We start from the raw sequence: 13,187 nt of genomic DNA, 5'->3' as shown, positions 1-13,187 counted from the left end.
TGGGGGAAAAAATAAAATTAAGGAAAAAATCCAAACACTTTCACGTCAAAAAGTAGAAATCAACTTCATGTTTATGCTGAACACCATTAAAACCACATCTCAATTAGAATAGTTTAAGGTACTTATCTTCACTCATTTCTAACATGTCCAGCACCACAGTTATGAAACATAGTTAATTATGGTCACAGCATGTGGTTTTCAAAACATGGTATTCAACCAGAAAAAAAGCAAACAAACACCTGGTAGTTTTACTTCTTTTAAAGTCAACAAAAATACATGCCAACTTTCCTACCCAGCCAATCTAAAGTCTGAGTTAGAAACATAATTGGATAACATAGCCAACTTAGAAAGCATAGCCCTCAAATCGTCTCCATTTGGCCATTCAGAATAAACAAATAATCCCTGCTAGCCTGGAGCTTCTGTGCAAAGCTTTATAATAAAAATTAATAAATAGCAATTCAAATCCCTCCAACAATAGACTTTCTGCTGCACTGGCAGGCTCTTTGTAGCAATATTCCAAACACAGTGTTCTGTCCCAAAGATGCTGCCAACTCCATGTATTCGTTTTCCCACTGTAATTTAAAACAGAAACAGGATTCACCTAGTTTGGTCTTCTGTGTGCTGTTAGTGAAAATAGGATATTGTATGAAGTCTCAATGTAATCCTCCTTGGATAAAGTGGGTTGCTGCCACCCATTGCCCTCCTAATTCATTGCAGGAAAAACAATTGCAGAGACGAAGTTTATAGTGGAAACAGAAACATTCTCTATAATTTGAAGAAAAGGATATGTTTCTGCATTTATGACAGCTTGATAGTTAGCGAGTGGAAAAAATTACAGGGTGTCTCTGCCCTGCAAATCTGGTAGCCTGATGTCTAGAGGCTTTTGAAAACCAAACCAAAATGCCCTCTAGAATAAATCTTCCATCTCTTGCCTTTATATTCCTTCACTGAGAGAATTACAAGACTGAGTAACACCAATAACATCTTCTGGTGATTTGCTTAGCGCTGTTTGGAAATTCAGATACATGTGCCAAGGCCTGCAGCCTCTACTGAAACTTTTTGCTTCAAGAATGAATTCAAATGCTTTTACATTTCTTGTGGGAAATGGAGAAGTAGTCTTGGAAGAATCACTGTCCTTGAATCACATACTGTAAACTGCAAAAACTTCATGCCACTGCAAAATAGCCTTTAAAACAAGTTCTGTTATTGCTTCCTGACTTTTTCCTCTCCCACAGTTTTCCTTGTAGTTGCAGACATTATCTCCTTCACAACATACAGCTATTTTGCAGGATGAATTTGAATGTCTTCTTCTCTCTTTTATTCCTGTTCAAAATATTTACTGCAAATCTACTGGCTCGATCTTCATGGCCTTGCAGTTGTGCCACTCATCCCCTGAACCCCAGCCAATGCTGAGAAAGGGCTTTACAAAGGCAGTTGTTTGTGGCTCAGCCTATGGTGCTCATCTCAGCTATGACAATTCATTCCACGGATAGCATGGAATGGCTTTAAACAGATTTCCAGTCAGAACAAGGGGGTTGGAAAGCACAGCTTGGGATAAGCACTTCCAAAAAGAAGGGATGGCATTTCTTTCAGGTCCAAAAGGTTTTCCACCACTAAAGAGAAAGGCAGCACAGGGCCTGGGAAGGCAATGTTCGCTTTGAAAATTACAGGGCACTGCATGGTAGCACCATGTTTTTAATGTTGCATCAGACTGACCAGCAATAACAACACTTCTTGTTTCTCCCTCCTTTGTGTTTCTCCCTCTCTTGTGACAGCCACCCCCAAGACATCTCGTTTGCTTTACACTTCCCAGGCCCTGTGCACACATGAGCTTTTCCAGTCTCAGTTCACACAACTGGTTCTAAACATTCAGGTTTAGAGCAAGATGTGGTCTTCCTCATCTGGCAACTGCTTTAGTGTCAGACATGGCACTGGTTCGGTCAGTACAGTCTCAAAACATCCACCCAAGTCACCTCTGAAAGGACTGGCATTGACATTAATCTCCACGTAGAGGCCAGACAAACCTGAAGGCTGGACATGCTCTCACAGCTGAGCTGACCTGGACACCAGTGTCTACTACCCAGCCCCTGGTTGGCAAAAGACCTCAGCTGTTAAGTGTGAATTCACCCCTCTTCTTCAGAACTAAAACTGTTACCAAACAAGTGAAAACCAACAGAAAAAGGAACAGGTCCATAGATTCACGGAGACTGGTTTTGATTTACACGTTAGGAAATGGCCCTGGGGTCATTTATTTCCTCTGACAGCTAATTGCCATCAGCAATAGGTCTCTTTTAGGCATCCATGTTCAGTTCTCCCATCCAAACCTTGGGGTACAGCTGTGACATACTCCACTTACCAGGCACATAGATGTAGATGTCCTTCCCTTCCACTTCCCCATCCTCCACTTGAGTGTGGTTATAATAGCAAACATACAAGCCCGTATGAGCAGCCGAGGCATTTCCTACTTCAAGCACCGTCACAAAGAGGCCACTGTTGTTTTCTTCATGTCTAATGTCTATCTTGTGGCTTCCCTCAGTCACTGGGTACTGCCAGCTCACTTCACTGTCTCCAGAGCATTTGAGTGTGAAATTGGAATTCAATTGTACAACCATTTCATTCCAATTGGGAACAATAGTCGGCAGAGGAAGCTGGCAAAATGTTAGAGATGGTCCTGCAAAAAGACACGAATAAATAACATATGAACACACAGAATAGTCCCAGCACAGGGATGTGAAGTAAAGCAGAGCAGATCCAGGACAGCTGTTTTTCTGACCGTTTCAGACATGCCGAAGGAAATTTGCCCTTGTTAAAAGCCTGAGCTTTGCTCAATGGATGGCAAAAGGCTTCCCTTTTGAAATGCTAAGTGTTTGCTTGCTGACTTCTGTTTGTCAAATCAGGAGGTGTAAGACAGAGGTAAAGTTAGAGATGGCTCAAAATCCACACCTCATCTTCCCAGCCCCAGATGTGAGCAGGGATCTGCTGCAGACCAGTGATCCCACACCCTGGCTGCTGGGCCACCAGCGTCTTACAACTCCTTACAGCAGTGGTCAGGAAAACAGCAGTTCTGTCAGCGTTAGAGTAAGCTCACAACTGAAAGTTAGAAAGCCCTTCCCTAGACCAACACCAGCATTTTACATCTGGCTTCTATTCCTGCAAAGGGCCAGAGCAGGGGCTTACACTGAAAATTTGTCCATCAGGTCTACCTCTAGCCAAAAATGTGCAGGTTTATAGCCAAATAAAACTGTAATTCACTGAACTAGATGCTGTAGACAGCACTAGTTTTCAGAGGCAATCTCCAGTTACAGGCTCAGATTTGCAAGCCTGCGTAATTTGTATGTGGGTTGGTGTGGGTCCAACTCCCAGAAGGAAAATCAAAGAATCCACACCCTAAAAAAAATAGGGAGTTCACCCAAGAACAAGATTTGTTGTTTCAGTCTGTCAAATGGCCTGAACAAAACAGATAGGGTAGTCCACAATAAACAGCCACTTAGACCCACTGTGTGAAAGTGGGCTCTGTGCAATAAACCAGCAGCAGGAACCCAGACTGTCTTTGAAACCAGTTTCTTACTCCTGCACATGTTATCTCAGTCTCCAGGCCCTTTCTATATTTGGCTCCCTGTGGCAAACCCTGCACTTCCCTCCCAGCACCATTCACTTGGCAGATGTTGGGAGCCTCATCAGGCAGCCCCAGTGAGTGTGGCTAGGTGGTGTGGCGTAGGAGGATGCGGAGAGCCCACACAGGCAGCCTTGTCTGCACCACACTGCTGGAGAAACCCCAGTGGGGCAGGGTTGGTGCAGCTGGAGAAAGACAGGCTCACTTTCCTTACAGGAGGGAGGTTAGAGCAGCTGTCAGGGTGCCACAGTGTCAGGCATGGGCTAGCAGAAGTACTGCTTTCTTGATAGGTCTTGTCTTAGCCTACTGAAGGGGAAGGCAGAAAAATCGACTCTGTAGCCAGCTGGACACCATTTGGCACTTGTTATTGCGGACACAATGAAAGCAAGCTTAAATCTGAATTTATGAAGGAATAGGGGTGAAGAAGCTTAGAGGACTGAGTACCATTACCTGTGAGAAAACATCCTAGGATCAGGAGCATCCGAGGGTAAGTACCCATAGCTACCAACAACTGAAACAGAAAGGAGAAGGCAAGAGAGGGGCAGTTAACAAATTGATTATGGTACAAGAGTTTGCAGGACCCCTCTTCCACAGTGCCCTTAGCACAGGTTCCTGTCATTCTGCATGGTGCAGCAGACAGAAACAGCCTGAGGACCCTTTCTCACACCCACAGCCTGTTGAGACTCATGCCACCACCTCCCATGAGGTATGTGTGGCCACAGACATATCACCAGCATGAGGAATGCACCTAAAGCACCATAACCCCTTCTGTCTGCTGGCAGTGTCAGAAGCCAAGCTCTGGTGCACCCCTCTTCCAAACAGCCTGTAGGCAGCTCTGATGTCTGCTCCAGTGTCCAGGACTGAGCCCACAGAAAGACCCCTGCACAAAGGCAGCACCCTCACAGGAACCAGTGAGGATGCAGTGGCTTTACATACAGTGGGTTCTGACCTTTTAGCTGCAAGCAGCTTTTATGGGAGAAAAAGCATATTTTAAAGCTGCTTTCATTACAAATAGTACAATCCTGAGTGATATTTTTGTTTTGCCATTGTACATATGTATATATATAGCTTACTGAACACAATGCACTACAATAGTGTTTATTGCTTATTTAGCAAGAATTCACTTGATTGAGAGGCATGCTATTTAAAACATATGCCAATTTTTTCTAATGAAATAAATCCATGACAGACTATAGGCTAGCACTGCCAGTCACAGAGCATCTCTTCTCCCTAACAGTGCTGAGACTCATAGATCATACTCGATAATTTCAGCTTTCAAACACATAATCCTAAATCATCAGTCTTGAAGAGGCAACAATTGCAATAAGCATCTATGTAATTTTTGTGCCACCTAACAGCATTTCTACTGAAAACCCTAGAGCAGCCTGCTAGATAATTTTCGAAGGAGAAGCTCCTGCAACACCTGCTCCCACTGAAATCAATGGATGTTTTGTTGGTGACTTTAATAGTAACTGGGCCTGGCCCAAAGCCGATATAGATTGGAAAAAGACTGCACATAAGAGACCCTAATCTGAAACACAGATTGAGGAGTAAAATAAAGGATGATGTGCCAAGACAGGGACCTCTTTTCAAAGGTTCTGGAGGGTTTCTATTCACCCTCTGGTGTTCAGCTCCTGATGCTGAGATAGGAAAGCACGTAGGTGCATCTAGATATTACAACTATGCCAGTGACATATGGGAAATAAATGCTTACAACATGCCAAGGAGTGTTTCTGAACTAGTCCTGCTTTCCTTCCACAATATGTGGAGCAGACAGTGGACCTTTGCAAAGTGAAAAGTATTTGATACTCAAATCAAACATAAAGGTCTCAGAAACAGGATTAGATTTACAAACTACCAGCCTCAAAAACACGTACAAACAACTTCAGAAATTCAGCTGACAGCATTCTAGCAGAGACAAGGCATTTTGCCTGATTCTTCAATTTGCCATAATTACCATGTTTTTATGTATCTGTCTCTCATTGATAACAGACTCTCGAATATCAAAGCAGTCCCTCAGCCTCCTTGCTCATTTTTATCACATTTATTTCCTGCATTTCTTTCTGATAAAGTAACCCACTGTACATCTTTAACGACTTACTATGGTTTGCTTTATTGATCTGACTCCTAGACTCCTAAGGTCTGCAAGACAATGCTACCTCACTGTCTGCCAAGTTTCCTTCTGCCCTTTCTCTCTGAAAGGCAGATCTCTCCCCCTTTTTTTGTGTTGTTTTTCCAGACTATTCAGAACAAGTGATGCAGCACAGACGGACTAAAAACAAAGCCAGTTCCTATCTTGCAGACCAGTCTGCAGAAGTTCTGCTGAAGTGGACCTGCACTGTTGCAGAGCTCTGTGTAAGTGAGGACTGAAGCTCGCTTCAGTCTGATACTGGTGTAAGTATAGGTGATGACATTTCCAAAGTGCTGCTTTGAATTTGCTGTCTTGCGTGGGCTGCCATAGAAATCAATAAGAGCTGGGTGCCACAGTCGTAGAATGGTTTATGTTGGAAAGGACCCTAAGATCCTCCAGTTCCAAACCCCCTGCCATGGGCAGGGACACCTCACCCTAGACTATGTTGTCAAAGGCTCTGTCCAACCTGTCCTTGAACACAGCCAGGGATGGAGCATTCACCATGTCTTTGGGCAAGCAGTTCCAGTGCCTCACCATCCTCACAGTAAAGAACTTCTTCCTTATGTCTAACTTAAACTTCCCCTGTTTAAGTTTAAACCCATTACCCCTTGTCCTGTCACTACAGTCCCTAATGAAGAGTCCCTCTCCAGCATCCCTATAGGCCCCTTTCAGATACTGGAAGGCTGCTATGAGGTCTCCACGCAGCCTTCTCTTCTCCAGGCTGAACAGCCTCAACTTCCTCAGCCTGTCTTCACACGGGAGGTGCTCCAGTCCCCTGATCATCCTCGTGGCCCTTCTCTGGACTTGTTCCATGTCCTTTTGATGTTGAGGACACCAGAACTGCACACAATACTCCAAGTGAGGTCTCACGAGAGCAGAGTAGAGGGGCAGGATCACCTCCTTCAACCTGCTGGTCACGCTCCTTTTGATGCAGCCCAGCATACCGTTGGCTTTCTGGGCTGCGAGCACACACTGCCGGCTCATGTTCATTTTCTCATCGACCAACACCCCCAAGTCCTTCTCCACAGGGCTGCTCTGAATCTCTTCTCTGCCCAACCTGTAGCTGTGCCTGGGATTGCTCCAACCCAGATGTAGGACCTTGCACTTGGCATGGTTAAACTTCATGAGGTTGGCATCAGCCCACCTCACAAGCCTGTCAAGGTCCCTCTGGATGGCATTCCTTCCCTCCAGTGTACCAATCAAACCACACAGCTTGGTGTCATCAGCGAACTTGCTGAGGGCGCACTCAATCCCACTGTCCATGTCACCGACAAAGATCTTGAACAACACCGATCCCTGAGGGACACCACTTGTTACTGGTCTCCTGTTGGACATTGAACCATTGACCACAACTCTCTGCATGCAGCCATCCAGCCAACTCTTTATCCACCAGGTGGTCCATCCATCAAATTGATGTCTCTCCAGTTTAGAGACAAGGATGTCATTCGGACTGTCTCAAATGCTTTGCACTAGTCCAGGTAGGGGGTTTTTTTGCCCCTATCCATCAGTTCTGTAGCCCCATTATAGAAGGCCACCAAACTGGTCAGGCAATTTGAAACTTGCAGTTTCAAAACACAAGAACTTAACTAAATTTGCTTTTTCCATCTGGCTATTTGTTCTGGTTTCACTGTTCTTTCACAACCCTGAGCTTTGGTCTTTCCTTAATGACCTGTTAATCTCATCAAGCCCCAGAGCAACTCTTCCTCACTGTGAAAGACAGAATAATGTACTAAGGATTCACCATCATCCATATTAAAAAACTATTTGAAATGGATTTAGTTACATCTGAGTTAAACTTGCTGGAGTTCCATCACCAGCATATCCTCACATGCCAGTGCTGGAATCAAGGTTTAACACATGTACAAGTCCATACTTCTGGGCAAAAGAGACTTTACTCTTTCCCACACCATCAAACAGGCACACTTATCATGGCTTTATTTGTTTATGATCATCTAATTTTTTGTATGTACTTACATGTCTTCTTTACCTTCATTATGGCAGATCAGCCCTCTTTGTTCTACAGGACACAAATCTCAGCCCTGAATAAATACATCAAGATCAGTTCCTAACACCACTCTATCAACTCATAAATTGGTGTAGCCTCACTGAAGCCAGTAGATCTATGCAAGCTGAAGCACAGTAGTAACAGCACATATACAGTATAAGATCGAGCCAACCTGAATTCCTTGCATACCTTAAACATTGCTAGCTAAATAGAAACAGTCCTGTATAGCGAAAGCTAGATGATGCTATGAGGGGTTTGCCAAACTCTCTACAGGGAATGCTGATTGTCCAGGGTAAAACAGTCATTGCATCTACTTTAACTGCTGGGTTTTGAAAGGATCTGTCTGAAATCCTAGTATCTTTCTTGGGCAGTTAAGTGATAAAAAAAAACAGGCAAATAACATCTGAAGAACTGTTATCAGTAAGGAGTCAATCTCAAGCACTCACTGCCAAGCGCTGGCCTCCTACCATTGACCACACCACAGAATACAAAATCAATATCCAGAAAACCAAGGGACATATAGGTTTAGAAACAAAAAACTAGATATTCCTGGGTGATTGTTCTACGTGATCTAGAGAGAAAGCACGGCAATGCAACATGAAGAGTAAACTGCATATATTCTTTTCATACTGCTGTAAATCAATCAAAGACCGCTTTCAAGACGGAAAACTAGCCCACCTACCACCAGAATGGAGACTTCCAGACTGTTTCCCGGCCAGCTACCCAGCAGTTCACCCTCTTGGCCACAGGATGGCAATGTTGATCCACAGCAATGAACCAACGTTGAGCAGAAGGCAGCGCTACTCTCCAACGTATCAGATGGAATCCAAACTGGGTCTCCTGGATCAACTTAAAATTCGAATTTCTCATATTTTAACTTCATGCCAGTTCACCATTTTAGAAATAATAATAAAACCGAACTGGTCCCTATTACTCTATATTTACATAAGTGATAGGACTGTGGTTAGATTGCAAATCTTGGCACGTAATGATGTGATTATCCTTGTTATGAAAGGGCTGGATAATTTCAGTGGTGATTTTGTCAGAGTGGCAGCCTGTCCTTCTGGGAAGACTGATCTTTTCCAGGAAGAGCTAAGGCCAGCCCAAGAAAAGAGGTGAACATTCCCTCTTTGTGGTGGTTTTCACCAGCTGAATGTCAATGTTCAGACAGGACCTCATGAACACTTCTTGGTTCTCAGTTCCAAAACTGCAAACTCAGTTCTCTGCAAAAGCAGGGCTGCCCTGCAGCACTAACAGATCAGTCCGAAGGTTTCCTCTCCCTCCTGGAGAAGGGCTCAAACAACAAAAGAAAATGTCTTCATGGCTTAAATACCCTCCTAAAGCGGGGCTTGTTCCACATCACTTTGCAATTATTTGCATCCACCACAGGCTACAAGCAGGAAAAATTACACACCAGGACCAAGGTTAGCCCTGTGCTGGGGTCTTGCATAGTGCTTCATGCTCTGCAGGACACACGTTGATGGCTGATACCCAATGAGCCTTCTAGTCAGCCCCATTCTTCAGCCTAACCGTCAAGGACAGACTCCACCAGTCTAGGAGCTAATGTGGGAGGAAATTTGCAAAGCCTAAATTTTCCCACTTAGTCCAAAAAGGATTTTCCAGGCTGTCTAAGCAAACAAACAGACTAGCACTTGTAAGGAATACATCTCGCTTAGGTTCTCAGGATCAAATCAAAGAGCACTTCAGATGTCAACTCAATGCTCAGAAGCATTGCATGAAAAAAACAATCTACCTCTGTTGATCGCAAGAGTTAGGAAGCATAGCTGCTGCAAGCCTTTCCCTTGGGTGCCTTTGCAAAGCTTTATTGGCTCGAGAGAGATGAGTCAAGCAGGAGGGCAAGGCAAGAGGGAGAGAAAGGAGAGAAAGGATTGTTTCTCCACCAGAAGAAACAGCCTCTCAAAATTCATTCCTTGGTCTTTAAAATAAGCAAAACAAACATCTTTTATCAAAATTTTCAGAGTTCAGATGTAGAAATAGTGCCATTATGGCCATAATAATCTAAGGATGCAATTGAGGAGAGGATTGTCTAAGGTTATATTTTTCACCCTTTTTTAGACTAACTGGTACTGCTGGAAGTAACCAGCAAAGTCTGGAGTGTGCAAGGCTTTTTCTGCCTATGTACATTGTCCTCGAAAACTAGCTTGATACTGTAGTACTGCTGAGAGGTATTTTATTAAAATATTTATTACTTCCTGCTTTCTTGAAACCTAATACCTATATATTGCTCTCACAGCCGCATGATTTCCCATACATCAACAAGCAAATAACACTGAGGATGGCCTCAGTGACCAGCGGCAGCCAGACTGGCACACCTCCTGCCCCTTGGTGCCTGGATAAGGGTACCACAACAAGGGGTGTCATTTTGAAGCAGTATGAGAGCCCCTGCAGGCTGGGAGAGCTGGTTTGCTTGTGGAATCCCAAATCCCACTGCTTTGTGCAGTCTCATTTTTCTCCAAACTTCCCCCCCCCCCAAGCTTTGAGGTTGGCTAAACCGCTGTTTAGCTGAGAGCCTTTCTAAAATGGTCTTTGTTAACTAGAAGCTAAACCCGAAGTCCCTTGCTGGGAGATCTTTCCCTAGCGTTTCCAGATCCAGAGTTAAAAGTCGGACCGCCACAGTTCGGATTTTGATCAGCCGATGACAGAAGAACCTTTGATGCCTGTCTCCTTGCTTTGATCCGTTCTCTTGCCCCATCTAGAGACACAGAGTTAAGGCAGCCGAGCCGGGACCCCAACTGGGCTCTGCATCAGCCCCGGGAGATGCCAAGAGCATAACAAGCCACCTCCCTTTCCCGGTGCACCCCGTCGGGGAGAGAGCGGGTAGCTTATAACCAGCGGGACCAGGGTGGGATGGGGCTGGGGGGGTTACGTTTACACTCTCTAGCCCTCATCAGGCTGCAGGCGCTTGCCAAACCCGGTCTGTCTGCGGGGAGCCCGAAAGGAACCCCCTGGGGAGAGGCTCCTCCTTGGTCCAGGTCCCCGAGGCAGAGCCCGGCGGTTGTAGCTGCTGAGAACGAAAGGCTGCCCAGGACAACGAGCAAACCTGGCAGAGATGGCAACTCCTGGCCACCTCGCTGCTTGTCTGGGAAACAATAGGAAAGCCCTTGCCAAGGAGCGATATTTTTTTTCTTTTTTTTCTTTTCTTTTCTTTTTTTTTTGTTTTAATGCGAAGTAGCCAGAAAACTGAAAAGCGGGGTAGGGGAGATGCAGAGCGAAGCCGTGTTTCCCTCCGGGGCTGGCTAATTCTGCTGGAGCTGCCACCCGGTGCTCCTTCTGCAGCTTTTTCCGTCAGGTGAGGCACGGACCCCTAAGGCGCAGGGTCCGGAGAGGGGCGGGAGTCTCGGCAGCGAACAAACGGTGTGCCCCTGCTGGCAGCTGCTTGGACCGAGGAAGAGCGACGTGCCCGAAGCGCTAAGGACGGGTCCGCCGGGCCCCATGCGAGCTGAGGCGATGCCCTGTCCGCCCCGGGCGTGCAGCCCTGGGCACCGGAGGAGCGTCCGGGAGCTGGAACATTTGCAAGATACGCTCCGGAAATGCCCTCGAAGGGAGTTGGAAACGTGCCCCTGGCGCGGGGGGTACCAGGGCATCGCCCCTCCGCTGCGCCGCAGCCGCCTCCCACGGGGATGTGGACAAGCCACGTCTCCGGCGGCTGCACCCCGGAGCTCCTGCTGCTGCTGCCTCGCTTGATTTGTCGCTGCTGGCTCCAGAAAAAGCTGTCCAAGTCCTGTTCTCTGGAACGGCTCCTGGGCTGCGGATCCGCGTCCAAAAATGTTGAGCAATGCCGCGGACAGCCAAAAAACCATTTCCTACTTGCTCCTAGGACTTTTCCAGGGGACTCCAGCCTGGCAGGGGCTGGCAAGTTTACTGCGCTTGACAAAGTCCAAACGGCGGCAGCGAAGCTTTTGCCCTCCCTGGGACAGGAGGCAGTGGGCTCGGGCAGTCCGGCGGGGCTGCGGCAGGGCTGCCGTTCCGGTGGCGAGAAGAGGCTGTAAACTGGAAAAGCTCCAGGTACCCGTCCTGCCTAAATTCAGCATCTTCCCTTCCACCGAGACGTGTAAAAAAGACGGGACACGCAGGGATAGAGATCGGCTTGCCTTGGGGGGTTGAGTGCATATCCCCACCTGGGATATAGGGGCATTTTCAGCTCCCACCGGGTCAGGGGAAATGAAGTGGGGAGGGCAAGGTGGTGAAAAACAAAGGGTGGGGGAAGGGACGGGGGCAAACAGCGGGGTGAAGGAAGCGAGGGATGCGGGAAGAAGGGGAGCCACTCTGTCGGTGCGCATCCCCCCGGATCCCCCTCGGGCAGGCACTGCCGCTGCCCGCGGAGCCCCGGCGAGTCGCTCCCGCCCCCGCGGCGGGAATGCGGCGCGGTGGCCCCGCCGCTCCAATGTGTTTGTCATTAGTGCTGCCCGCGCTGCTCGCCGCCGCGCCCCGACGGCCCGCGCAGCGCCCGCTCCCGGCTCCCAGCTCCCCTCCGTCCCGCGGGAAGGAGCCCCCCGCCCGGCTCATAACACAGGGAAAAAGGGCGGAAATGAAAGAAAAAGAATAAGCACAAACCGAAAGAAACAGCAACAAGTAAATAAAGGGGAAAGGAATAAATGAGGAGAGGAAAAAAGCGGGAGAAAACGTGAAAGAAAGAAAGGAAAAGGTGGGGAAACTGCCCCTCACCTCTTACCTTCTCCTTTATAATCCTCAACCCCAATCCTGCAGATTGTAAAATATCCAAAATATGTCCACGTCTTTTGTGACTTTCCCCGCTCAGCCGCGCTCTTTCCCTCCCGCTCGCCCTCCCTCCCGATCCGACTGTAATGGTCTCACAAACCGCGTCCCGTAATTGATTCAATGTTATAGTCCATCCTTCCAAAACTAATCATTTGCTTTAAGTAAATAGCTGTCAGGAAATGAAGCCCCCCTCCTGCCCCTTCAGAATAAGAGCCGCCCTGGCTCTCCCGGCGCCCCCAGCCCGGCGGCCGGAGGCGGGCGCGCCGACGGGAGGCTCTTACGCAGGCAGGGGGGGGCAGTCTCTGCCTCCAGATTTCACCAGCCTCGCAGGGGAGGGGGAGGCTGGCCATATGGCAGGGGCGAGGGGGAGGCAGGGGGGAGCGGAGGGGCTTGCTCTGCAGGGGAGAAAATACAAAATAATAATAAAAAATAGAACCAACCCCCAAAACTTCCATGAAAACTCCGAGTGCTCCCAATTTCATGAATGAGCCTTCCCTCCTCAGACCCTCCAGGACGGGGTCTGGGGCGCAGGGCTCGATGTCCACGGGCACAGTGTGAGGTTATGGATGGGGAGTTTGATCTGGAAACGAATTTGCGGCTTCCTCGTGTCCTTTGTACAACACTGAGCTTGGGCTTGGGCTAGAGAACTGGATGGACGGCCGTGAGCCCGCCAGGAGCAGGAGGCACTGAGGGAGAGG

The 13,187-nt window shown here is 47.5% G+C and overlaps 1 protein-coding gene across 1 annotated transcript in view; it reads right to left on the bottom strand.

Annotated features, from left to right (window-relative positions):
• Positions 1-12,571, bottom strand: part of PDGFRA (platelet derived growth factor receptor alpha) — a 33,198-nt gene extending 20,627 nt beyond the window's left edge. Inside the window, exons 1-3 of the mRNA XM_057413820.1 lie at positions 12,443-12,571; positions 4,064-4,124; positions 2,357-2,671 (exon numbers count right to left, since the gene is read on the bottom strand). Of these exons, the coding sequence (XP_057269803.1) occupies positions 2,357-2,671; positions 4,064-4,112 (364 nt within the window). The 5' untranslated portion in view covers positions 4,113-4,124; positions 12,443-12,571. The remainder of the gene's footprint in view (positions 1-2,356; positions 2,672-4,063; positions 4,125-12,442) is intronic.
• Positions 12,572-13,187: the final 616 nt, after the last annotated feature.

Source organism: Pezoporus wallicus, unplaced genomic scaffold (genome assembly GCF_028554395.1).
Source record: "Pezoporus wallicus isolate ANWC-B61680 ecotype Strahan unplaced genomic scaffold, APGP_CSIRO_Pwel_v1 contig_5709, whole genome shotgun sequence".
Classification (NCBI taxonomy): Eukaryota; Metazoa; Chordata; class Aves; order Psittaciformes; family Psittacidae; genus Pezoporus; species Pezoporus wallicus.
This window is presented reverse-complemented; position numbering and strand designations above follow the sequence as displayed.